Source organism: Taurulus bubalis, assembly GCF_910589615.1.
Source record: "Taurulus bubalis genome assembly, chromosome: 9".
Taxonomy (NCBI): domain Eukaryota; kingdom Metazoa; phylum Chordata; class Actinopteri; order Perciformes; family Cottidae; genus Taurulus; species Taurulus bubalis.
This window is the reverse complement of record NC_136597.1, coordinates 16,613,516-16,637,427: the sequence shown is the minus strand read 5'-3', so window position 1 is coordinate 16,637,427 and position 23,912 is coordinate 16,613,516. Positions and strand designations below refer to the sequence as shown.

Sequence of the window (23,912 nt, the reverse complement as noted above, 5' to 3'; positions counted from 1 at the left end):
GTACATTCAGTTAAGGTCACTGTGACCTCACATGCGTCCCATTCTTCCAAGAACAGAATGTTCTTGGAACACTGATAGGGAATTTCTTCAAATTTGGCAGAAATGTCCACTTGTATTTAAGGATTAACTGTTTCAAATGTGGTGGTCAAAGGTCACTGTGACCTTGCAAAACACGTTTTTGCCATAACTCAATAATTCATAATATGCTAATTATGACATGACATTTTTGACAGACAAGGAATGTAAACTGCAACTGGACTTGTTGGCAAAGACACAAGTGTTAGGCTGTAATTCTAACTAAGCAACTAAATTACCTCAGGAATTGTTTGTATTTGCGTTGCCTTTGCCATGCTACATAAAGAGTAAACCAAGATGCAGTTTGTGAGGTAATACACCATACCTTTCCATAAATTCTGTTCATTTTTCTTCACGCCACAAGAAACTACATTATATCTGTTTATACCACATTATCACTTGGAGGCTACAGGGGTAGAACAGACCTTCAATTGTTTACTTCTCCCCTGAGGTTGGGCCTCCTGGTATTGTGTTAGTCGGGTTACCTTCTATTTGGGGACCTACACTGTCACCTGAGCCTTGCTCTGAGCACAGAAGAGTAGTTTTCTTCACAGAGATACTTGTGTGTGTGTGTGTGTGTGTGTGTGTGTGTGCGTGTGCGTGCGTGCGTGCGTGTGAAGGAGAGGTTTAAAGAGAACAAGTTCAAGTGGAAAGCATAGCCAGTATCAGGTTTGATTATATACCATCTTGACTGCTCCTGTGAATCACAGCGGAGGGTTCACTGCACTCCTCTTACTGCCTTTACATACTGTAGGTTCAATGGTTTAAAGATTTAAAACAACAGGTCCTCTCAGTCATTTCTGTGGCAGCAGTACTTATTACATCTTCCATGTGAGGCAAACACCAATAAAATAAACCCAATAGAGCATGGGGCGATCACCAACTGCAGGAAGAGCCCCACTGTGATGGATTGTGACAGCTTCCAGCACTTACTTAAATTCCACTACTGAGGTTTTTCTAGTAGTAATGAAAAATGTTGAAACCAGACAGCTTTGGCACAACTGTGACTCTGTGGAGCCAACATTGTTCTCATATGAAAGACTATTGAAAAGCGTCACAGCATGATTGATGCTTGGTATTTATTGACATTTATCTTCATCTCTATGGAATAAGTGCAGCTAAACCAATAAATAGTTGTGATTCACTCTCAATATATATTTTTACAGTTTATTTACTTGCGCTCTCTTAACTTTAGGGATTACATAGAGCATATTCTCATCTTTTTCTAACTGATTCAAGGAGTAATACCCTAAACAAATGTTCCTTTGGAAATGATGATGTGCTCTCCTGGAATGGATAGTCTAATATTTGCACAGAGGGATTCTTAAACATCCCGCAGATTCTTGAGTAGTGGACTGTTTCCAGGCCAGAGACAGGGCCTAGTCTGCACCAATTGAAATTAGGAGTGAGTTGATGGATGCAGTGTGGCGCCTCCAGCTGTTCCTTCTCAAACAACCGCCGCATCTTAGCACCAAATCCATGGCAACGCAGCAGGAATTGGGTCTCGACTGTTAGTGGTCAAAATGTAATGTGGCTGCAGAGCCTGTTGTACTATAAGTTAGTGGCGTATTATTGCTGTTCAGATTGTTTCATTTAGAGTGTTAAGTCTCTATATTAGGAGTAATTCTTGTTTTAAATGCTTTACGTGTAACATTTTTGCAACCCAATATCTCAGCTCCTTCAAGCTTTTTTTTAGGACAGCTGTCTCGTGTTTAATAGCTCAGTTGAGCCCCGAAGGACTAATAGGACAGGTTAATGATAGAAATATCCCCATGCCTCTGGGCTACAAATAAAACACCAATTAACTTTCTGCCTTTTTTAAGAGTGTAGAACCATGATAAGCTTCAAGTAAAGCAGCCTACATTATGTTTTGGCATCTGTTTGCTGTCTTTACTGCTATTTGAATGAGTACACCTTTTAGTTGAGGATTGTATTGAAGGCCACAATAGAGCTGCAGGTGTGCTGCGGACTGACAAAGTGCATGACTTTGTCTTGCATGCGGTGTGTTTTGTCTTTTCCCTGGTTTTGGGTTCACGTGGCCTCCGACTCCTCCATGTGGGCAAAGCCTGCCTTCAGCAGAATCATTCTTCATTCACTGTAGAGCTTTGAAAGTGCCATTAAATCCCAATAGTTTTCATCAGCTCTTTGATATTTCAATTGCTTTGTTCTGCATGTTTGTTTTAGAAAAAGGAGCCTCTTTTTGTTTAACAGCTGTGACGGCCAACCCTAGTTTTAGACATATGATTTATTAATTGTTATGGATTATTGGTTAACACTTCCGATGGTATTTGATTTTAATTTTGAATCAACCTTTTCTTTTGCAGTTTCAGACACCAATGTCGCAGGCATTGCCCCCAGAGCACCTATGAAGACTGGGGCAGGGGTTTGTGTCTGCCTTGTCCAGCACCGTGCACGGATTGCAGGAGTGACACGCGCTGTCTTGCCTGCCAACCTGGTTACTTCCTCAATGGTACCCGTAGAAAAGAATTACCATATCTGTGTATGTTTTGTTTCCCACTAGCACACTAAAGGATTCAGGTGACCCATTTGTCCTACACAGTAGAGTTTGGGTGTAATATACTCGTAAATCACTGTGTATGTGATAGTGATCAATCATTCTAGCAAAAGGCAAATGATGGCACTGGAGTCTTCCTTTGGATTGCAAATCATGTCCATGTCAGCAAATCAGTAACATTTGATATGCAAATGAGTGGTTTATGCAAAGAAGGAATTAGGATTGTGTTGTTCGGTTGTGTTCTCTATGCGCATCTAAAAACAACAATTGCTTTGAGTTTGTTAGTAAAGCCTGTAGCTATTTAATAAAAGATTAGTGGGCATACACCACTTCCATTTTATCCATTTTAACATGTGCATATTTCATGGGCGTGTGGTTATACATTGTGTCAGACAGCATCTATCATAGAAGGTCATCTGGTTCTTCTTTAGCCACAAGGTCTAGTTTATTAAATATTTTAGTATGATTATGTGCCTGGGCAGTTGAATGGAATATCTAGAGAGAGAGATCATGAAGAGATGAGCTCTTTTGATGAAGTGTTATGCTTGGACCACATCAGAGCCACTATGCTAGTTTTTATGCAATGTTTCAATAAAAAAACGATTGTTCTGATTCTAAATATATAACATAGTGTCTGGGCACTCCTGCATAAGATAGCCGGACTCTCTTTAAAACTCCCTTCAATAAATATTGGTTGAAATGGTAAATTATATATTCTCTGCAGTATTGTCTCTGCTCGGTTTTTCAAGATTACTCTTTGCTGTACCAAAACATAGTCTAACTTCTTCTCTACTTGCAGCAGGAGGGGATTGTATAAAACAGTGCCCCAAGCAAACCTTCAGTGACTCAAGTGGGGGGCTCTGCCAGCCTTGCGACAGCTCCTGCCAGATATGCCATGGACCTCGGTCATCCAACTGTGACCTGTGTCTTGGCGGGAACCCTCCTCTACATGGACAGTGCCCTCTGGTTAACTGCCCATTGGGACAGTACTTTGACTGTAAGAGAAACAACCAAATACGGACACATTTTTAGCTGCTAATGTGATCTTTCTCCAAGGGTAGCTTTTTTTGACTTATCAGAGACAAGACAACATGAAAGTAAAGTGGTTATGACATGAGTATCAGGTGACCGTGGAGTCAGAGATTATACTGAATAACAGGATACTTGATATAATTGTTTTTCTCTTATGGGAGGTCAGAGCAGTGTCCCAGGAATTTGAAGGGATTCAGTGTCTTGCTCAAGGACATGTTAGCATGGTGGATGCTGGCCGCTGAGACGGTGGCTTGAACCCTGCTGAAGGACCTCTAGGTTGAAGGACGCTCTCCAACTCACTATGTCACCCTGCCGCACAGGCACCTTTCATTCAAGAGACATTTTTGTGGAGCGACTTCAAAAGGCTTCTCTGTCTCAAGCACAGGGCTCTTCAACCGCTTCACCTGTGGTGTCAACAGCATTGGAATATATAGCACTCCATAGTCATCAACCATACAGGCTAATCAGGCTGATAATTTATAGTTTGGCCTTTTCTGATTATTTACATCCCTGTGTGTATCAATTGGTCTGACACTCATTGTAAAGAGCACTTGTCATTTAACCAATTTTGTTCCAAACTAGCAAGTAATAACAACTTATTTTTTATCATATAATGTTGTCACATCAGAGCAATGTGTATAACTGAGTTTTATTTTTGTAACTACTTTTTAAAAGATTGATTATTCCTGACATGCAATCCTTATACGATGTCTACAGTTTTATCCATATAAAGGGTGTCAGAATTGCAGGTAAACCTCCATGGTTTACATACAATAATGGATCAGTTAATGGCTTCCCTGTTGTGAATTACACCATCATTTGTGCCTAAACAACACAACTTATTGAAATAGCTTATTATGCTTCCCTCTAGTGGTAAAAGCGGGTAAAGCAGACAATTGTCAAGTTTTGGTGCTCAGGTCAACAGGACACGTCTCTGTTTTCTGTCAAATGTTATGTTTTGTTATATTGTGAGATGTGGTTACTCTGTTTATTACCTTTTTATTTAGGGAAATATAGTGAATGCCACGCATGTGAGGCGTCCTGTAAGACCTGTTTTGGCTCTCAAGCGCTGGATTGTTCTTCTTGTTTCAAAGGTACAAGTATTTAAAGTCTTTCTTTTATGATATACATTTAAACATTATCACAGTTAATTTTGTGCATTGTGTTTGTGCGCATGTGTGTGTCACAGGATATTTCTTGGGTCAGGACAGCTCCTGTGTAGTGCAATGTCCAGCTGGTTCCTACGCAAACACTGCCACTCAGTTGTGTGAGGACTGCTCTCCAAGCTGTGAGGCCTGTGTGGACGCCAGTGATAACTGCATCAGCTGTTCTAAAGGCAGTTATAAACTTTTCCTCCACCAGGGGAGGTGCTGGTCAAATTGCCCAGAGTAAGCAGTTGGATAAGCTAAGCAATAACCTGAAGAAAACCTTTGTGATGATGGTGTGTTCTTGATTTCACTCTTTATGCCTTAACAAATCTATTGGCTAATTTCAGAGGTCTCTTTGAGACAGCAGAGGGATCGTGTGAAGCCTGTGATGGCTCCTGTTTGTCATGTGACGGGATCAAGTCCCAGTGTCTATCCTGTGTTGATGGCCACTACTTGGAGAGTGGTATGTGTAGACTCAACTGCTCACTGCGGGCATATCCTGCAGATGATGGTACCTGCAGACGCTGTTCTCCCCACTGTGACGTTTGCTCAGATGACAGGACCTGTTTCAGTGAGTGTTGGGCTGTATGGGCAGCTTTCTTGAGGAGAATTTTTTTTTCCAAGTGGATTACATTTTAAAGTGAATTGTGAGACAATGTATCACATCCTGAAATATCTTCATACAATGTTACCACCCTTCCTCAATATCATTTCAGAATGCAGTTTCCTTTACCTGATGCTGAACGGTGTGTGTAAGGCAAGTTGTCCCATGGGCTATTTTGAGGACATGGAGGAGGGCCGCTGTGGTCAGTGCCATCCGACATGTGGCAGCTGTTCAGGGCCCCTGGCAGATGACTGTGAGACCTGCTCGACATTTAGCCCCAAACTCTATAAGGGTACATGCTCCAAAGACTGCCCCACTGGTACCTACTATGAAACTGAAGCTCTGGAATGTCAAGGTAAGCCTCTTGATAAGCCATGACTTAATTACATTTTGTTATCAGCGTTGAATACGCAGGCTAACATAGTTTTCGGACCATGTACTATCTGGCCTTGCCCTTTTTAAAATTGTTACGCAGGTCTCATTGTGGATGCACAAGGGCAGCTCAACGTGTCACCTTGTAAGGCCTCTGCACCGGCAACAGCATTTTATGTGATATCTCAGAAACGCACATTTCTTCAAATTTGGAATAAAAACGTCAACTTGGACACGAGGAACTGATTTGAGTTTGGTGGTCAAATAATAACACTTTAATCACCTTGGCCACTTTAATTATGTTGCAATATAAATACATTTAATACTTTTGTTTATACTTTTTATTCCGTCTGTATATTTAATATTGCTATTGTGGATTATTTTTCATCTTTTCTGTTTTTATTATTGTTTTACTGTTTATTTATGTTACTTGATTTTTATTTATTATGTGTCTCTTGTGTGAGCTGCTGCTGTAATCCTGCAATTTCCCCACTGCAGGATTATTTTATTTTATCTTAAAGGTCAAAGTCACTGTGACCTCACTAAATGTGTTTTTGGCCAAAGCTCAAGAATGAATGTTCCTTATGACAATTTCCCACAAATGTCTAATAAAATATAATGATGAAGTGAAGACATTTTTCATGACATGGATGTAAACTGCAACTTGAGAATTGTTTTTTGACAAACTGTACTATGACTATTTTATGATACTTTGTATGGCATACTATATAATATGACAATGCCAGTTTTAAAGCATTAAATCCAGCATACCATTGTGCTTGTAATGGTTTAATATAACTGGTTGATCAGAAAAATCACTGGTAATGTTTGACAAAGACACAATTGTATGGCTTATGTAGAAAGCACTCATCAACAGTATTTAAAACCACAGCACTACTATGTCTGTCTGTTGTCTGTAAGGGCTGCTTTGACTTGACACAAAAAAGGATTTGTTTATAATGATTGACCTTAAAAAAAATGGTGGTGATCACACCCCTTTTTTATGAACATTCACCTGACACAGTTTCATATGTTTCACCATGTCCAGAGTGCCACCAGACCTGTATGAGCTGCTCCGGCTCAGACGCAAACCAGTGCGCCCAGTGTGAGAAGGGACTTGTGCTGGATCCAAACACATTGTTGTGTGGCGTGACCGGTGACACTGACTGCCCACCAAGGACCTACCTACACGATGACCAGTTCACCTGCATGCGTTGCCATCAACACTGTTACTCTTGTGAGGGGCCAGGCCACGATGAATGCCAGACCTGTGCCATCCCCAAATACCTTCATAGTGAGCATGTTGCACCCATCTCTATCTGCATACTGAAGTGGTTCAGGGTGTAAAATAAACAGAAATGAGCAGATAAGTGTATTTTTGTATATAACAAAGCAAAACCCATAATTCCAAACCATCAGTTCTTTAGTGATTTGATAACAGTGCTATTTTGTATATATCGAGTCTTTGAAATTGATGCCCTCAGTAAACTTAGAAAACTGTCCGCATAACGATGGCTCTCCTGAGATGGTTTCCTAATTTCAGTCTTGCTTAAACAGCTGCATGTAATTGATCAAGCCGTTAACAACAACAACAGCTGGATAGACTGATGATTGCAATATACATGTAAAACTAAATTCATATGTGCTACGTGGAAAATTGTCTTATTTTTATTATAAGAACTATTGATGTTGAAGTGTGGTCCAACGTAACATAACACACACATTATTAACTAACGTTACTTAAAAGTTAATTTGTATTTACTTTTTTATTTAAGAACTATTGATGTTGAAGTGTCATAACATTATTAATTAACGTTACTAAAAGCATTTTTATTTGTGAATCGATTCTCATGTGAATAAATGTTTTTCCTTCAACACAACTAGTTTGCTGCCAAAATGTGTCCAGATAAACAGGACAGAAAAATAAAGAAGTAAATTAGCATGCATGAGTGTGTACTAACTAATGAATTGGATCTGAAATTTTCCAGACAGCACTTGTGTGAGTGAGTGTCCAGCTGGTACATACGACACCAAGCAGGATGCTGACGGAACCCAGCTGGGACTCTGTTTGCCTTGTGATAACGCCTGTTCCACCTGCACTGGAGCATCAATCAAAGATTGCCTCACTTGCTCTCCAAGATACCTACGTATCCTTCAACTCTGTGTCACCCATTGCCCCACAAGGTACAAAACATAAGCCTCTAGTTTTGTCTGAATATATTTACTTTGTGATGAAACAAAATGGTCTGTTTACTTTCTCCCCACCCTTATCCACCAATCCAACAAAACAAAGAACATGTCTGGTTTGGAAACGAGCAGCCAGGATGTTCCATTTCTATGCAATGGCTTTCTTTTATTCTCATTTCCACAGATATAGACTGCCCTTTTAAATCCGAAAATATGTTGTTTTTTTTGGGGGGCGGGGGGTTTATTTGGTTTTATTACATGTTTGAATTGTTTATTTCTTCAGGTATTACAGAGAGGGCTCCCACTGTGAGAAATGTGACCAGTCATGTGACCAGTGTACAGGACCAGGTCCTGAGTCCTGCAGGACCTGTTCACTGCCTCTTCTGGAGCTGCAAGGCACCAAGCTGTGTGTTGAGCGCTGCCCACGCCGCTTCTATCAACTCAATGACATCTGCAAACAATGCCACACTAGTTGTCAGACCTGCACAGGTATAGATGATGGTGCTATTAAATACAGCTCTCAGATCCTTTTATCTCCTCCACCTATTGTCAATATTGAACATTTTCAATTGTTCTTGTGACATGAGCGTGCTTATATGTGTTTGCAGATGCCTCGCCTCAGGGTTGTGTGACATGCGACTGGGGTGGCACTTTAAAGGACAAAGTCTGCTATCCACATTGTGAGGAGGGGCGATACTTTTCGCAAAAGGTATAATTATTATAACCGTAATATTTAAAAGGAATGAGATAAGTACTTCTGTCTTGTTTTCATCTCACACAAACTGCAAAGCAGTCACATTCATTTCTCAGTAAATCAGTGCACTGCTACATTGTAATAGTGGATGTACTTTTGTTAAATCCATAAATGAGATACTGCTGATGCCCTTCTGTATGCATTATCAAATCATCATTAAGTACATAATTAAATATTGCACACTTTTTTCAATCAATCAACTTCTAATTATAAATCTGCCAAACAAAGCTGTCATCTGAAGAATAGAATAGTAGATTTGCAGAACTACAGCAGCAACAGGATAAAGTGCACACAAGACACATAGTTAAATAATAAACGGTTAAAAACAGTAAAAACAAAAATACAATACTGAGTAAATACACAGACAGAATAAATATAACTGTTGTGGACAGTGTATTAATATTGCACAGGTTGAAGTGGTTGAGGGGTTTTTGTGATGCACTGGGAGCTCAGCTAGTTGTGCAGCCTGACAGCAGCAGCAAGTAAAGGACTATCGGTACCTCTCCTTCACACACCAGGGATGAATCAGCCGGTGGCTGAAGGAGCTGTGCAGAGCTTCCAGAGTGTCCTGCATGGGGTGGGAGGTGTTGTTCATCAGGGTTGATAGCTTAGCCATCATCCTCCTCCCACCACCTCCACCGTATCCAGTGGACACCCCAGCACACTGATGTGCTATGATGTGTAGGCCAGGACATCTCTCCAGCACGGCCATATTTAATTGAAATCTGTTTTTTTTTGTTTTTCACACATTTGGCCTTTAACAAATATTTCACCTCCTGCGATTGAAAAATTGCAGTAAATATATAATTTCTGAAATTGTACCATTATAGGAAACCTGTGAGCCATGCGACAGCTCCTGCAGGCATTGCACTGGCCCCAGACCTGACCAGTGTCTGACTTGTCACCGGGATTCTGCTCTTCATGCCGTGGAGAACCGCTGTGCGCGCTGCTGTCAGGTTGGAGGAAATGACACAGATTGCTGTGTTTGTGACAGCCGCTCAGGTAGAAACCCCGCCTATCATAGCAAACATGATTTGATTTTATGTGGCCATCTACTAAAGGCAGTTTTTTATTCTAGCTCTGTGTGTAGAGGCCCCCCAACCCAAGTCAGGAGAGGATCAGGTAACAGACCTGAATATGTCTTCTAAAACTCTGAAGCACACCTCAGCTGGCCTTCCTATTGCCCTGCTGCTAGCACTGGGGTTGGCTCTGGCCGTGTTTGCCTTGGTCAAGGCCAATGCCAGGAAGAGGCTTTGCTGGGGCCAAAGCTATGAGAGACTGAGTGGCAGCGCCAGCATCAATATGCCCCACGGTGTTCCCGAGCCGGACAGCGGAGACGAGGTGGATGTGGTGTACACCAGCAAAGGTGGATCAGTATATCGACGCTACAGCTTTATCCATGAGCAGGACACAATTGCAGGCCCGGATGTGGATGAGAGCACTTGTCTCAATCAATCTTAGAGACATACATACATACCAGCTCTCAAAATGTCTAAGGAATGTATTTTGGATGCTCACAATATCAAGATGAATTCAAAATAGTTTAGTCAATGTTTAGGAGAGAACATGGTGATATTTTTGCTTTAGTACGTTGCTTTTTGAGTTATTGTGTTTATTCTACTCTACAAAGTACCTGTATAATGCACAGTCTGAGGCAAGTTGAGGCATTAAAAAGTGAAAGTGAGTAAAAAGTGAAAAAAATACATATGTGTATATGTATTGAGAAGGCGTCGCAAGTTGACTGTTCTGTAACCGTTGACCTAGGTCAGGGGTCGGCAACCCGCGGCTCCGCAGCCGCATGCGGCTCTTTAGCCCCTCTGGTGCGGCTACTTTAGCCTTTGACAAAAATCTTCCAAAGGGAACACCTCTTATCTTGGAGTTTGGGGTGATACTGTGACACTGAAAAAAAAGAGTTTCGATTTAGTTTTTAACTAAAAGTGCGTCACATCCTATCACGTAGCTGTCACGCGTCTTTCCCTGCAGGTGGCTACTCCTGATATGCAGAGCCCCACTCTCAGTAAACTGTCAACGGATAATAATAAAAAAAGAAAAGTCACGGCTAAAAATACAGAGTTTAATTCTGCACGGACGTATTCATTTGCGTTCACTGCCAACGATGCTGGCTGACCTGTCTGTTTGATATGTGGCGAGAAATTAGTAAACAACAAAATATTTGATGTTGAAAGACTCTAGAACAAGCACACAGCATTTTCTGAAATGTATCAAAAGATATGCCTTTTAAATGGAAACGCAGTAGTGTGGACATGGCCTATTTATTATAGTTATTTTATTTAAATAATAAGTTATCACATGAAAACCATACTTAGCAATCTAGGTGCTATGAAATCAAATAGCTTTTGTGGCTCCAGACGATTTTTATTTGGTGGAAAATAGGGCAAAATGGCTCTTTGGATAGGAAAGGTTTCTGACCCCTGAGTTAGTCAATAGGTCAATTAGATGAACTCAACAGGGAAATCAGTAGAGAGATAGGTTTGGGTGGGCTGTGTCTTGGACAATTTAGGTGTATACCTTTAGCAGTGTGACTTAATTTGATATTAAAGAGATATTTGTTGAACAGTGAAATGATCATGTATACTAATTGAAATCTGAATTTGTTATAAATATATATTTAAATTAATTAAAATAGTGTCTACTTTATGCTGTTAGTGCACCTTGAAAACTGGGTGAACCTGTACTGAGAACATTTTAGTTCAAACCAGAGATTAGATAAGGATTCAATGCAAGTGTAATCAATGGGCGAATGCAATCGTATGTGTTTGATCAAGGTCTACCACAGTAACACTGCTCAAACAATGTATTGGCTTGAGAACAATATGGACTATGTTACATCCTATTCAGGAACTATTGATTGGTTCCTTCCACTCCTTAGTGTGACACTCCTCCTTAGGGGGCTGTTCCAGCATGTGTTCATGACAACAGACGTGTGGTACCGGTCAAACTGAAACTCTCACGGAAGACAAGGTTATACTTGTGTTGTGGTTAGCTCATGCAATGACATGGCTTACGCAAGGCTGTTGATGAGCCAGAGGCTGAAGACCCCATCACTAATCGTCATTGGTATGCTACTTTCTTTTGTCTTTTGGGAAACTGCTTTTAACAGGCAGTCATTGCCTGATCTCAAAATACCACAGCAGTTCTCTTTGGATCTGCCTGGATGTTTGGCTATCATCCATGGAGACGCAGAGGGGAAGAAAGGCGAATTAGAAGTGCTTCTGAAATCCAGGAAAAGACCAATTCTTTTATCTGAGAACTTCTACCTTAATGTGACAAAGGACTGTCCATCTTACATTGAAGAGAGAGGTTTCATTACAGCACCTTTAAGTGAGGAGGAAAATAATTTCCCCATTGCCTACTCCATGGTGATCCATGAGAAGATTGAGATGTTTGAGCGACTCCTACGAGCTATTTATAATCCTCAGAACATCTACTGTGTGCATGTGGACCAGAAAGCCACGAAAGAATTCCAGACGGCCGTGAAAGCTATTCTTTCCTGCTTTCCAAATGTGTTTGTAGCCAGTAAATTAGAAAGTGTGGTATATGCCTCATGGTCCCGAGTGCAGGCAGATTTGAACTGCATGAAAGATTTGCTGCACTCACAGGTCCGATGGAGGTACCTGCTTAACACCTGTGGGACAGACTTCCCCATCAAAACCAATAGAGAAATTATTCAGGCACTGAAGGCCCTCAAGGGGAGAAACAGCATGGAGTCCGAGGTAACCAATAACTACAAGAAAGACCGGTGGCTGTATCATTACAATGTAACTACTTCTGTCATCAAGACAGACGTGAAGAAAAGCCCCCCACCCATTAGCAGCCCCATGTTCACAGGAAATGCCTACTTTGTGACCAGCAGAGCCTTTGTGGAACATGTGATGCAGGACAGAGAAGTTCAGCAACTTCTGGAGTGGGAGAAGGACACATACAGCCCCGATGAGCACTTGTGGGCCACTCTACTGCGAATGCCCTCTGTTCCGGGATCAATGCCAGCCAACATCAAGTACGATGCGTCAGACATGCATGCCCTCGCTCGCCTGGTGAATTGGAGCTATCTAGCAGGAGATGTGAGAAAAGGAGCCCCGTACTATCCTTGCACAGGTGTTTACAGAAGAGCAGTTTGCGTGTACGGAGCAGGTGACCTCCCGTGGGTCCTGAGACAACAGCAACTTTTTGCAAATAAATTTGATCCTGAAGTTGATGATATTGCTATTAGATGTATAGAGTCAGTTCTGCGTTGGAAAGCTTTAGGCCATGACCCACTGGAAACTGATCAGCACCATTTTCCTTGAACTGTAAAAACGTATTTTACATGTTCAATGTTTGGACTTAAGAAAGGTAAATATTTTTTATAAACCATAACTTATTCAATATTATCAAAAGTGTTTGACTGAAATATGTTTAATTACTTTTATATTCCTTTTTATTTGATCTATCTTGCAATGTTTTTTTTTAATTCTGTGGCAGTTAATATTATCGGTATATTGTTATTTATCATATATAATATGAATTATATTATTGTGTGTATATATATATATATATATATATATATATATATATATATATATATATATATATATATATCTTGTTACCACGGCAAAAATGATATAAAATGGAATAAAACATACAAATGGGTGTGGATCAATGACTTTACTTGAAGAAAATGTAAAATGAAGACTTACATCTTTGCTTCAGATTGTTGCTCTCACAAATGTTTCCCTCCACAAATCAGAGGAACGTTCAAGTGAAAAAAAAAAAAAACACCAAACCATTATTTTCCCCAGGCAATATTTTGAACATCAGCAGTGAACATTGAAAAATGTGTTGTCAAAACGTGTTCTATGAAACGCCAGTCAATCAGAACAACCATAAAAATATATTAATTTCTCTCCTTTTTCACCTTTTGAATATAAATATATATTGAAACGTAATAAAGCAGAACATGCATCAACCACTTGTAACAGAGTGCTTTAAATAACATGTAGATACACCAGTAACTAGGGAACACCAATAAGCTAAGTATGACATGATATTTCGGCAGTAAATAAAAAAAGATTTAAAATGTTCCAGACAGCATGTGTGAAAAACGCTGAAGATCAAGCTGTAAAAAGTTCCATGGTGTGACAGGCAGCATAGTTTCAAAAAGGCACTTTCTTTATGCAAAGAGTCACGGCTGTTCAAAATATCCTCTTCCTCCTCGTCCTCCTCCACATCTTGCAGTGCGAGCAGGGTCACTCTGGAATAGCAGCTGCTGCAATCTCCACTTTGCCGTGCACGTCTTGGTCAATTCTGCAGACAAATACAATAGTCATCAGACATCTGTGTGCCAGGAATGGCACATTATCTAACAGGGAAAAGCTAACTAATAATCAAAGTGACGACAGGCTACTATAATGCCCATTAACACACATCCTGGAATGTGATCAATTCCTGTCCACCATAAAAAAGGAAATTATTTGTGTGCGGCAGTCTTTCTATTTTTGTTAAGACTTACCAGACGTATGCTTTCAGCATATGTATGCCAAATATTGTCCATACTTTTTCTACCGAAGGCATTAAAAAAAAAAATGGGCACTCATATCGTTTGTATTATGGAGGTTCTTTGCAAGACAAATGCACTAATGTTAGGGCACAGACTGATTTATCTGCAGCACAAACTGCAAATAGTCGTACAATAAGAAAATGTAGACAGGTTAAGCAATCTCTGCCAAACCTTTTACACAAGTGCAACCTTTGTACTTAAAATGGCCAATTTATCTTGCTCTATGGCAATGTGTGCATTAATCGATAACTTAAGAATGCCAGATAACAAATGTGTTACTTATTGTGGCAGTGTTGCACATACAATACAGTCTCTTCCGCAACCTGACAGTTATTACTTTTCTAACATAACAGCTCTGCAAATGAATAACCTCACGTTCACTAATTATCATTACGAAGCATAATCTTTCTGTGAGCTTGAGCAAGGCTGACAAAGGTTTGTGACAATAACTAAACATCAGCAGGGAGTGGGTATGCAGTGAGTCATGCAAAGAGCTGTGAGAGTGGACAGGACGAGTATTCAGTGAGGGCAAGTTACTGGGAGGAGGAACCATGTGAGAACATGATATGCGTGCAACCACAAAACCACCGTGACTAAGACCAGCTACTTGCTTATAGTCCCACCCCATTCAGTTGAACAAACATTAACAAACTTACCCAACATCAACCACACCGATTTCAAAACCTAGTTTTTAAAAAGACACATGCAAGTAAGTGCTACTTGATGCCCCAACTTTAATATCAGAAATAAGCAATTCAGTAATGTATCTCAAAACTATTCTAACTTGTTATTTAAATAAATCAATAATTCAGCATCCCAGTGGAAACAGAGCTGTGGGTATAAAATGAGCTTCAAAGTACCATTCAAACCACATACATATAGCTGATACTATTTTGAGGCAATGAATAGAGAACAAATTTAACAAGAAATTACTTTTAAATGACTATCACACGATTGGCTCAGGAAAAGGATTTAGTTGGTTAAACAATCCCTTTTTTTTTTTGGGAAACCAATCAAGCTGCTTCTCAGTCTGCTTTTAAGGGAAATCTACTGGGAGAGAGCTGTGGGACATTTGGGGAGGATAGTTGTTGGCCAGAAGGTAACAGCAATTCATCCCACTACAAACACGTTGGACAGAATGGGGTGTATTGGTGCATTCCTGAAAGCCAACGGATCATATCGTTGTTAGTTTTGTGAATTGCGAAAGAATGCTGAGACTGACCCTGGGTGCAAGTGCATATACCTTTTACGGCTTTTCCTATTTTTTTCGTCGTCAAACCTTAAGAGGGGGCAGGGAAAAGGAGTTAAGGAAAAGAGAATTACACAGCCAACAGCAACCAGACATCCAAAAGAGCAAAAACATTTGATAAAGATGTATTTCTGTCTTTTCAAATGTCACGTGGATAGAAGACCCACCTCAGGTTAAGCCACATCAAGGAAAAATACAGCACGAGCAATTTCCCAGCATGAGCGCAATAGTTATGCATTACAGCAAAGGTTATAACTATTGTTGAAATGTTAAAGATTCACAAGGCTGTACTATATTCTAAATTTGAATTTTCAAAAAAAACATTTTTAGATATTTATATTTTGTTGCATTTGGATCTCAACTGCAATCAGAATAATTACAATGCAAGTAAGAAAATAATGCTTCTGGGCAGAAAGTGTCAATGACTTTTTAAAAAATGACTAAATACTGTCCTGTAATGTTAGGGCTTTGAACGAAGCAACATTTTAAGAGAGTCTGACTCATAACCACCGACACTGTCCTCGCAGGAAAAGCAGAATGCTGCTGTAGCACCACCTGCAGATGAAATGTAACCACATTTTGCAGGACCGGTCAGAGCTGATACTGCGCATGCACAAATGCACTTGATCCTACCCCCAACCAAGAACCACCTTCATCTGATATGTAAACATAAAAAAAAGGAAATGCTGACTCGAGTGTTCACCTTTTCATCACTCAAGTATTAAAACCAGAGTATCAAATCACCAAATTTCTCATGTGGCCTTGGATTTATATTTATTAGCTTGCAGACATCTTCATATTTTGTCTCTTGACAGGAACTTTGTCTTGAAAATTGCTGATGTGTTTTGAGTGGAGCATACTTACTGCTTGATACAATCTGGTATGGACACATACTCCATTGGAACCAGTTCTGCAAGGTCTGTCAAGCTGAACACATACTTGATTTTCTGACTAAATTTGGAGCTGTGAAAAGAAGCAAGAAATCTAAATGTTACTGGCGAAAATCTTCATTTCATTATTCTCGCCACCTTGAACATTAGTTACCTTATGAAAGGTTTTGTGAGCGCCAGCAGGGTGCGAATAAACCAAGAGGGATGGACAATTATCAAAGACTTCAAGTTCTTCCGTAACCTGGATAAAAAGAGTGAGAGCCGCCGTCAACAATTTAATCCCATATGATGCCTCTGCATTTATAGTAAAGTAAACAGTTTTTTTTTGTTGTGCGATTGCCATCCAGACTCACCTCCTATCAATCTGCTGATAACACTTTCTGAGCCAGCCAACAGTTGGCATCTTTTTCCGAGAGGTTGCGCCGTTCAAATACACAATCATATAGTTCTCAGCGACCAAAAGTTCCAGCGTGCCAATGACATACCTGCAGGAAACGGGAAACTTCCATTAGCGTTGGTCCTAAAATGTTCGATCACAAGGCCAGAGGAAACCAAATAAACACTTACTTGAATAAATTGTCCATGATGTATTTGTAATTTGGTTGATTGCTTTCAGGCATAAAGCACACAGCGAACACAATTATGGCATTCAGACCGTCTCCATAGTAACCTACAGTGAAAAATCAAACACAAAAAGTTGATGTTTCAGGATCAAAACCTTATATATTTGCAGTGTCAACACTTTCTTTTTTTTCACATTTTGAAAAAACAGATTGATCAACACAAATACAGCTTGTTCTTTAATAAACATATACATATTTAAAATGTCTATTTATGTTTTTGTCAAATTTCACAATATGTAATGCAACCAACCTCCATGGCTGATAACCCTCTTGTAAGGTTCGATGGCCTTCATGTCCACTCGGTGTTCCTGGTCTCCGATACGAAACACCCTCCAGCGCCGCCCCTCCTCCCTCTCCTCCGAGGCGGAGTACTCCTCCACCGACTCCACACCCTTCTGAAGCACTTCTGTGGTTTTTGGCTTGGGAAGATCGTCTAAAGGAGAGGAAGCATTTTAACCCACAGCTAGGACGCTACACCCCCTGGATGTCAGATTTTATCAAATCAGATCCATTTGGATGAAATCATTTATCAAACGATTAGATCACTCAATAATAACACATGCATTTTAATCAATGGACATTCACGTGACATTTTTTTCTTTTATCTTTTGTATCTGGATGGCATGCTTTCTCTTTGAATCAACAGCAACAATGACTCCCTTTCACTTGAGGTCAGCATTTACAATTACCCAATACAATTTCCTGAGGGAAACCCTGCTATTGTTCCCTGCATGGGAAATAAATGTGATGAACAAACACTGCTGAAATCCCGGAGGACTTCTGTGCATCGTTTGTAGGATGTATAGCTAGCAGCATGATGTGCACAAAGCCACATGTTCTGTGCATCATGTTGACATCAAGTTAAGTAGGGAAATAATCATATATCAAGCATGCCAAGCAAAATTAAATATAAGTGAATAGTGCGATCAAATCCCATCAACACAATTTTATGAGGACGTCTCTGTGAGCGGGCAATTTCTGTAATATACCAAATCACATTGATCTGTGTTTCTCTTTCTGTACGATTCACATTCGGGTTTAGATTGGAAATGACTGGTAAGATGTTTATGAAATCATCTACAAAAAGCAATGATTTAAAATCCCCAAATATGAGATTTAAGTGGTAAAATGCCAAATGTAATGGGTATGCAATTAAAGGCTAAATTAATTTTGTGTACATGTTTCCTTATGCTATAATGTCATTTCCTGAGATGTGCGGTGCCTTGTAAAAAATAAGATACACTGAATCACTACTAAAAAAACAGTGCATGTTAGCAAATGGCTAATATCTGATAACTACAGCATTGCCATGCAGTTGGAAACACTTCCTCTTTGCCTTAATCGACAAGTTGCAGGATTGATTGTTTCCTCAAACGCAGGAAAATTCAAGGAAAGAAAAAATGACATGCACAAAAACAGTAACTGAAAATAAAGTGTATGAAACACAAAACCTCCTCATGATTTAATTGAACACAGACAAAATATAATCTGGACAATAGGAGTTGATTGACTGATGGTTGGCAGAACAAAATGGGGGCTGTCCAAGAGGCCTTACCACAAGGAAGAGAGAAACCTGTTGCTGGCCTGCAGCCTGTTTCCAGACTGAGAATGGAAACAATTCTTCCATGTGAAAAAGAGGAAGGCAGCAGTGTGGAAACACAAAAACAACAAAGCACATTAACTACACTTAAGGCAGTCCGCTGCCTATCCAGACCTGTACAATCTAGGAAGGCGGATACAAATAGATCCAAGAACCAGAATATAAAACGCTAGTTTGATAACATGTTTGCTTCTGTATTGCAAAGCAACAAATAAACCCAAATAAAGAAGGCTGAATTACACAACTGTGTACTTCTAATCTGAGACCAATTTGAAAGCATCTTTGCATCTGCATCAAAACTTGTATTATTGCATGATGTAAAGTTCTTACCTTCCCATTCAAACTCATTGCTATTGTCTGAAGGTGTGTCTATGTCATCGAGGTCCAGCTCTGTACTTTCATCCAGCTCATCAGAGAGAAGAGAACCGTCACTGCGGTCAAGTGTAAGACTGATGTCAGGAGCTGGGAGCTTCTTCTTTGCCTTCTTGCCATGGTCCTTTGCATAGCCTGGGGTTGATGCAAAATCATCAGTGGTTATACTGTTTGTATAGCCATTAAAAAAAGGACAGGTTCAGATTTTTCAAGTTTATTATAATACAATTATGTAGTTCATACAGAGCTAATATGAGGCTTCTATTCAGTGTGAAAAATTAAGTGGTGTCTTCCAATGTTAGTCTTATCAGTACCAAATTCCCTCTTTGTGTTACTTTGCCTCCACGTCAAAAGGAAACATTATCTGAGAGGATTTTGTGCTGAAAAGACTATGTCTAAGATAGAAGCCCCATGTTAATTTTGGCAGAACAAGATGGAACAGGAATGATTAAAGTGACTAATAACTCTCTCGACATACATATGAGAGTGTGGGTTTTTACTAAGACTTGGAAATGTCCTTTAATATTGTAAAGCAATGCACCGTTCACTATTCTGTTTTCCTTACCAGGGTCTATCTCTTCAGACGTTCCTGCAAAAAGCTCATCTTCAAGCTCCTCTTCCTCCGGTAGGGGCCTATCAATCAAACAGCAGGTGATCATGCCTTCAGAAGGATTATGTTTCATGTGACTTTTAAAAACACAACATGTGATACAAAGCTCTGAACCATGATTTATACGGGATTTACAACATTATGAGTGATTGACAATACCGTGGAAAGTCCTCATCCTGCCACTCTTCCTTCAGTTCAACTCCTTCCATTCTTAGGCGTGCTTCTGTTGTGGCGACTGACTCTTGGCGCTCCAGGCTGGGAATGGAAACAGAAAATGGTTATGCCATCTTTTATGTATAATGATCTCTAATTGCTCAAAAGCTCTCTTGTACTATAAATATATTAAGATCAAGAGCAGGGCCAGCACAGATTATCCGTGAAAAACACATAACTACGGTTGCTTGTGACTTGTACAATCCTCAAAGGATTATTGGAAAACAGGAGTCAAACGCATTTTTTCAGCAACACAAACAAGTTGGTGGATATTAATGGTGACAGTGATGAAATGCTATAATAAAATGAATACACTTGAATAAAGCTGCACAAAAAGCACAATATTCCACACTCTACAAACAAGGGTGGGGATATTTACAGAATGTTCTGAATAGAATGGGCAATGTTAAGAAAATACAACACAACACTAGAACAGTTGTAGTAAGACATTGTGTGCCATGTATTGTCACCCACAATGAATACAGCTTACTCGAAAGTTTGCATTACCTCAGATTTTAGTCACATTGAATGTGACATGCAATATGGAATGAAACACGGTGTATGTAAATGTTGCAATCAGGCACTGTTTTAGTTTAAAAAGGCAATTTTGGGGTTTCACAACTGGACATACTATGTATAAAGTACAATTATGAGAACATAAGCAACATTTGTCAATTTGGGGGATGAACCATAAACTACTTTTCTATATTAAAAAAAATGGTAATGGCCGCTCTTTGTATGTTGTTAATTACCACCGTAGAATTACTCAAGTCAATGAAAACCCTGTTGAATATGCTAAACTGTTTGTGTTTCTTTACTATCACAACAGTTCTCCAAGGTGAGGCAAGATATGCGTATTGGCTTTGTCCAATAAACCAAATACTGTGATTTTATATAGACAGGTGCTTTGTGATGCTGTGCTGATCAATACATAATTCACAGTCCTGCAAAGTTGTTCGGCAGGCTCCTAAAGAGTTTCAGCTTGCAACTGGCCAATGGCCCAATAATCAGATCACTGGCTTTCTGAAAAGCTTACACGCTTATGTTAACGACTTAGTTTATAAACCATAAGGCTACTTACTAACGCTGATCATTGTATCTGTATATGTGCTGTACAGAGCTCTCTTTGATGCATTAAGCACACACACACAACTGTATTTGTGCTCCCAGACACAAAAACATTCTGGGCATTTGCTACTCAACATTTCAAAAGTTGAGCCATTTGCTCATGTATAGTGCTAATCCCCACATTACATTTGAAATCCATGTGAGGAGGTAGAAATGCTACAGGAATGTGGTTCCCTGAAAACAAACCCTTGCAATCAAAGTGCAGTGGAGACCAAACGGCATGCAAGTGTAAGTAGCCACATTTAGGAGTGGAAAAGATGAACAACTACTCGTAATAAAGCACGCCGTTGAATTAAGCAGCATATCAGACAGGAAGGTTTGACCTAAATGTTTACTAAGAAGTTGTTTTTCATGCCGCCACAGACATTGCTTACTATAACCTACAGAGACTTATTATGAGAATGACAATACAATGTTGTCTAAAAAAAGTACCCATGCAGTATATACTACATTCCTGGAGCTTATGGTTTCCAGTTTGTGTATATATTTTGCCAGAAAAGTGTTGATTTAACTCAACAGTAATTTCTAAATCCTAGTCTGGACAAAATAATAAAATGAGATCGTACAAGTATTCCTATTATTGTGTACATCCCCTCTAAAATGTCTTATCAGCCTCAGTCTAGCTTTTACTTTTCCTGCTTTTCCGGCCATAATAGAAATACAGGAAAGTTACATTGTTTCAAAAGGATTTGTCCTCATCTTTTAGTACCAATACCGGTTTGTAGTCTAAGAATTGACTCTTTTGAAAACCAGTGTAACCCGCTCCTATTGTTTTCTGGGTCGAACAGTTTCAGGATCATAGAAAAGAAGAAAACAATGTGGCAATAAAACATTCACAAACGCTGGAACCTAGGCAGGTATCTGGCTCAGGTGCTGAGGGTCTTGAAGAACAGCATTCTTGCAAGGTAGAGATGAAACCAGAAACCTATTTTTTCCCTATTTTTTTGTAAGTTGCCATCATGTAACGGTGGGCCAAACATAAGAGTGTACATATAACTTTACAGACCTTCCGATGGGCCCAGGTGGTGAGCGTGGCTGGGGAAGGCTGACCGGGGTAGAGCTTCTTGCTCCCGGCTGCTCCTGCTCATTGTCAGGAGTTGTCCTTCCCTGTGGCGTACCTCTTGTTTTGGTCAGACTCTCTTGAAGTGCCTCTTCGCCATTTTCAACCGTAGAAGCAGTGCTATTTTCCAAGTCGCCAAATTCCTCCTCGTCACCTTCTCCCGACACTCCAGAGGACGAGGGACTAGACGTCAGTCTGTTTCCCGGCTCCTCGTGAGTCCTCCTGGTTGTGATAAAATCGGGGCTTCTATTGTTCAAATCCACATCGCTTACATCCTTCAGCACCGCTTCACTCCCGATCACGTCCGATGCCATGGCTTTTTCCTGTCGCCTTGCTGCTGGAGCGGAGGGGGGGGGGGGGGGGGAGTTCAGACAATGACAAGTTAAAACACCGGTTTGCAAGTTAACTTAAATGAGCTAGACACACGATTTCTTTAAAAGTAATAGGCTCGCGTGCTATCTCTCGCTCGCCGGGGAGGAGTGTTGTTGTTGACAACTAACTTTAGCGATAACAACTAACAGCAACCAAATAGTGTTACATGTCACACAGGGTGCACAGATAGTCACCTTTCCTAAATGCGTCACGGTGCGGGAACTCGGGAGGCCAAAAGAAGTATGCTAGCTTTGCATAAGCCTGCTTGTGAATGTCCTCCCTTCCTTCCTTCCTACGAGTCAGACTGTTCTCCGGTGGACGTAACGTTGGTCACGCAAGTGCTACCGCTAGCTAACTAATTTAGCCAAGCTGTTGTCCACTTAACGCCCGGCATTAATCGATACAAATTGATCCGGTTGTCAACTACGACACAACATAAGGACAACCGATCCACGGATCCATGTTCGGTATGATATCACTAGCCGAGTCCACCAACATCAATTTCCGTTCTTTCTACCAACGCGACCGTTAGCTAGCGTTCTTTCACCAGAGCGTTCTGTTGTGACGTTCCCCGCTCGCGCTCACGCGCTTGCCATCGGGTTGCCAGTTGTGTTTCCTGCAGGGTCGTTTCGGAATTTTCTACATCTAAATCAGGAACAAAGCAAGAAAAACAATCATACTGAATTACAATAATTTGTTTTGTTCAGATGCATCTTTTTCACCATTTTCATAGTTAACTTAAATAAGGGAATACTTGTCTATAGTATAATTATGTCACTTCATCTCAGTTCCTTACAAGTTGCAACGATATAAACAAAGTTGAGAGAATGCATTTATCTCCAACTTCTAAATACATCATATAATTAGAGTTAAAGTCTTTGTTATAGGTTCGTGACCTCAGGCAATATATTGGGCTAGATGTTTCTGACTACTGCTCTATGGGAAATAATCAAACCTGGCATCCCTGTAGGTGTCACTCCAGGCTCTGGTGTCACTACAGAATCTGTTGATCTGCTTTTTATTCTAGACTTTGATTTTCCTTTGGGTTTTTAGGGAAGCAGTGCTTGTCATCAAATCTCCTAAAAGTTTCCATTTTCTATCTGTAGTGGTATGCAAACTTTGAATTGCACAATTAATAATGTCTATGTTGTACGCCCTGTAAATTGTAATATGTCTGTTAAAGTGGGAGGCTAATTTACTCACTGCATTACTAAAAACAAAGAATACTTTGTATTCATAGTATTCATGAAAAATACTATTTTACAGGAATATTTTTATATTGTTATACTTCTTCTTTCAATTTAATGGAAGTTAAAGATGACATTTACCTTAATTTTTTTAAATAAATTACAAACAATCAATAACAATAATCCAATACACAATATGTAATATTGAATATGTAGTATGTGTATATGTGTGTACGTATTTCTGTTTACACATATCACGTTACAGTATGTTGAAATATGGGCCAGCTCATTGCTGGTGTGTAATAACGATTGTATATGCTTTGCATTGATATGAATCAATTTATAATTTGATAAGATGATTGAA

The 23,912-nt window shown here is 39.9% G+C and overlaps 2 protein-coding genes across 4 annotated transcripts; one reads left to right on the top strand and one right to left on the bottom strand.

Annotated features, from left to right (window-relative positions):
* Positions 1-12,064: 12,064 nt before the first annotated feature.
* On the top strand, positions 12,065-12,994 carry gcnt3 (glucosaminyl (N-acetyl) transferase 3, mucin type; the record flags this gene model as incomplete). The annotated part of the gene is made up of 1 exon (XM_079223334.1): positions 12,065-12,994. The coding sequence occupies one exon, from the start codon at positions 12,065-12,067 to the stop codon at positions 12,992-12,994; it is 930 nt and encodes a 309-aa protein (XP_079079460.1).
* Positions 12,995-13,356: 362 nt separating this feature from the next.
* On the bottom strand, positions 13,357-22,659 carry bnip2 (BCL2 interacting protein 2; the record flags this gene model as incomplete). Of its 3 annotated transcripts, XM_079224238.1 has the most annotated exons (12): positions 22,556-22,659; positions 21,936-22,323; positions 19,748-19,843; positions 19,544-19,611; positions 18,937-19,113; positions 17,257-17,439; positions 16,951-17,053; positions 16,737-16,868; positions 16,538-16,624; positions 16,358-16,456; positions 15,488-15,523; positions 13,357-13,991 (listed from the first exon to the last, which is right to left on the bottom strand). In XM_079224238.1, exons 2-12 carry the CDS (start codon positions 22,301-22,303, stop codon positions 13,934-13,936), a joined length of 1,407 nt encoding a protein of 468 aa, XP_079080364.1. In that variant the 5' UTR covers positions 22,304-22,323; positions 22,556-22,659. The 3 variants fall into 3 exon arrangements, with proteins under 3 accessions (XP_079080364.1, XP_079080365.1, XP_079080366.1); XM_079224239.1 differs by lacking the exon at positions 15,488-15,523; XM_079224240.1 differs by lacking the exons at positions 13,357-13,991; positions 15,488-15,523 and having other exon boundaries at positions 16,354-16,456.
* Positions 22,660-23,912: the final 1,253 nt, after the last annotated feature.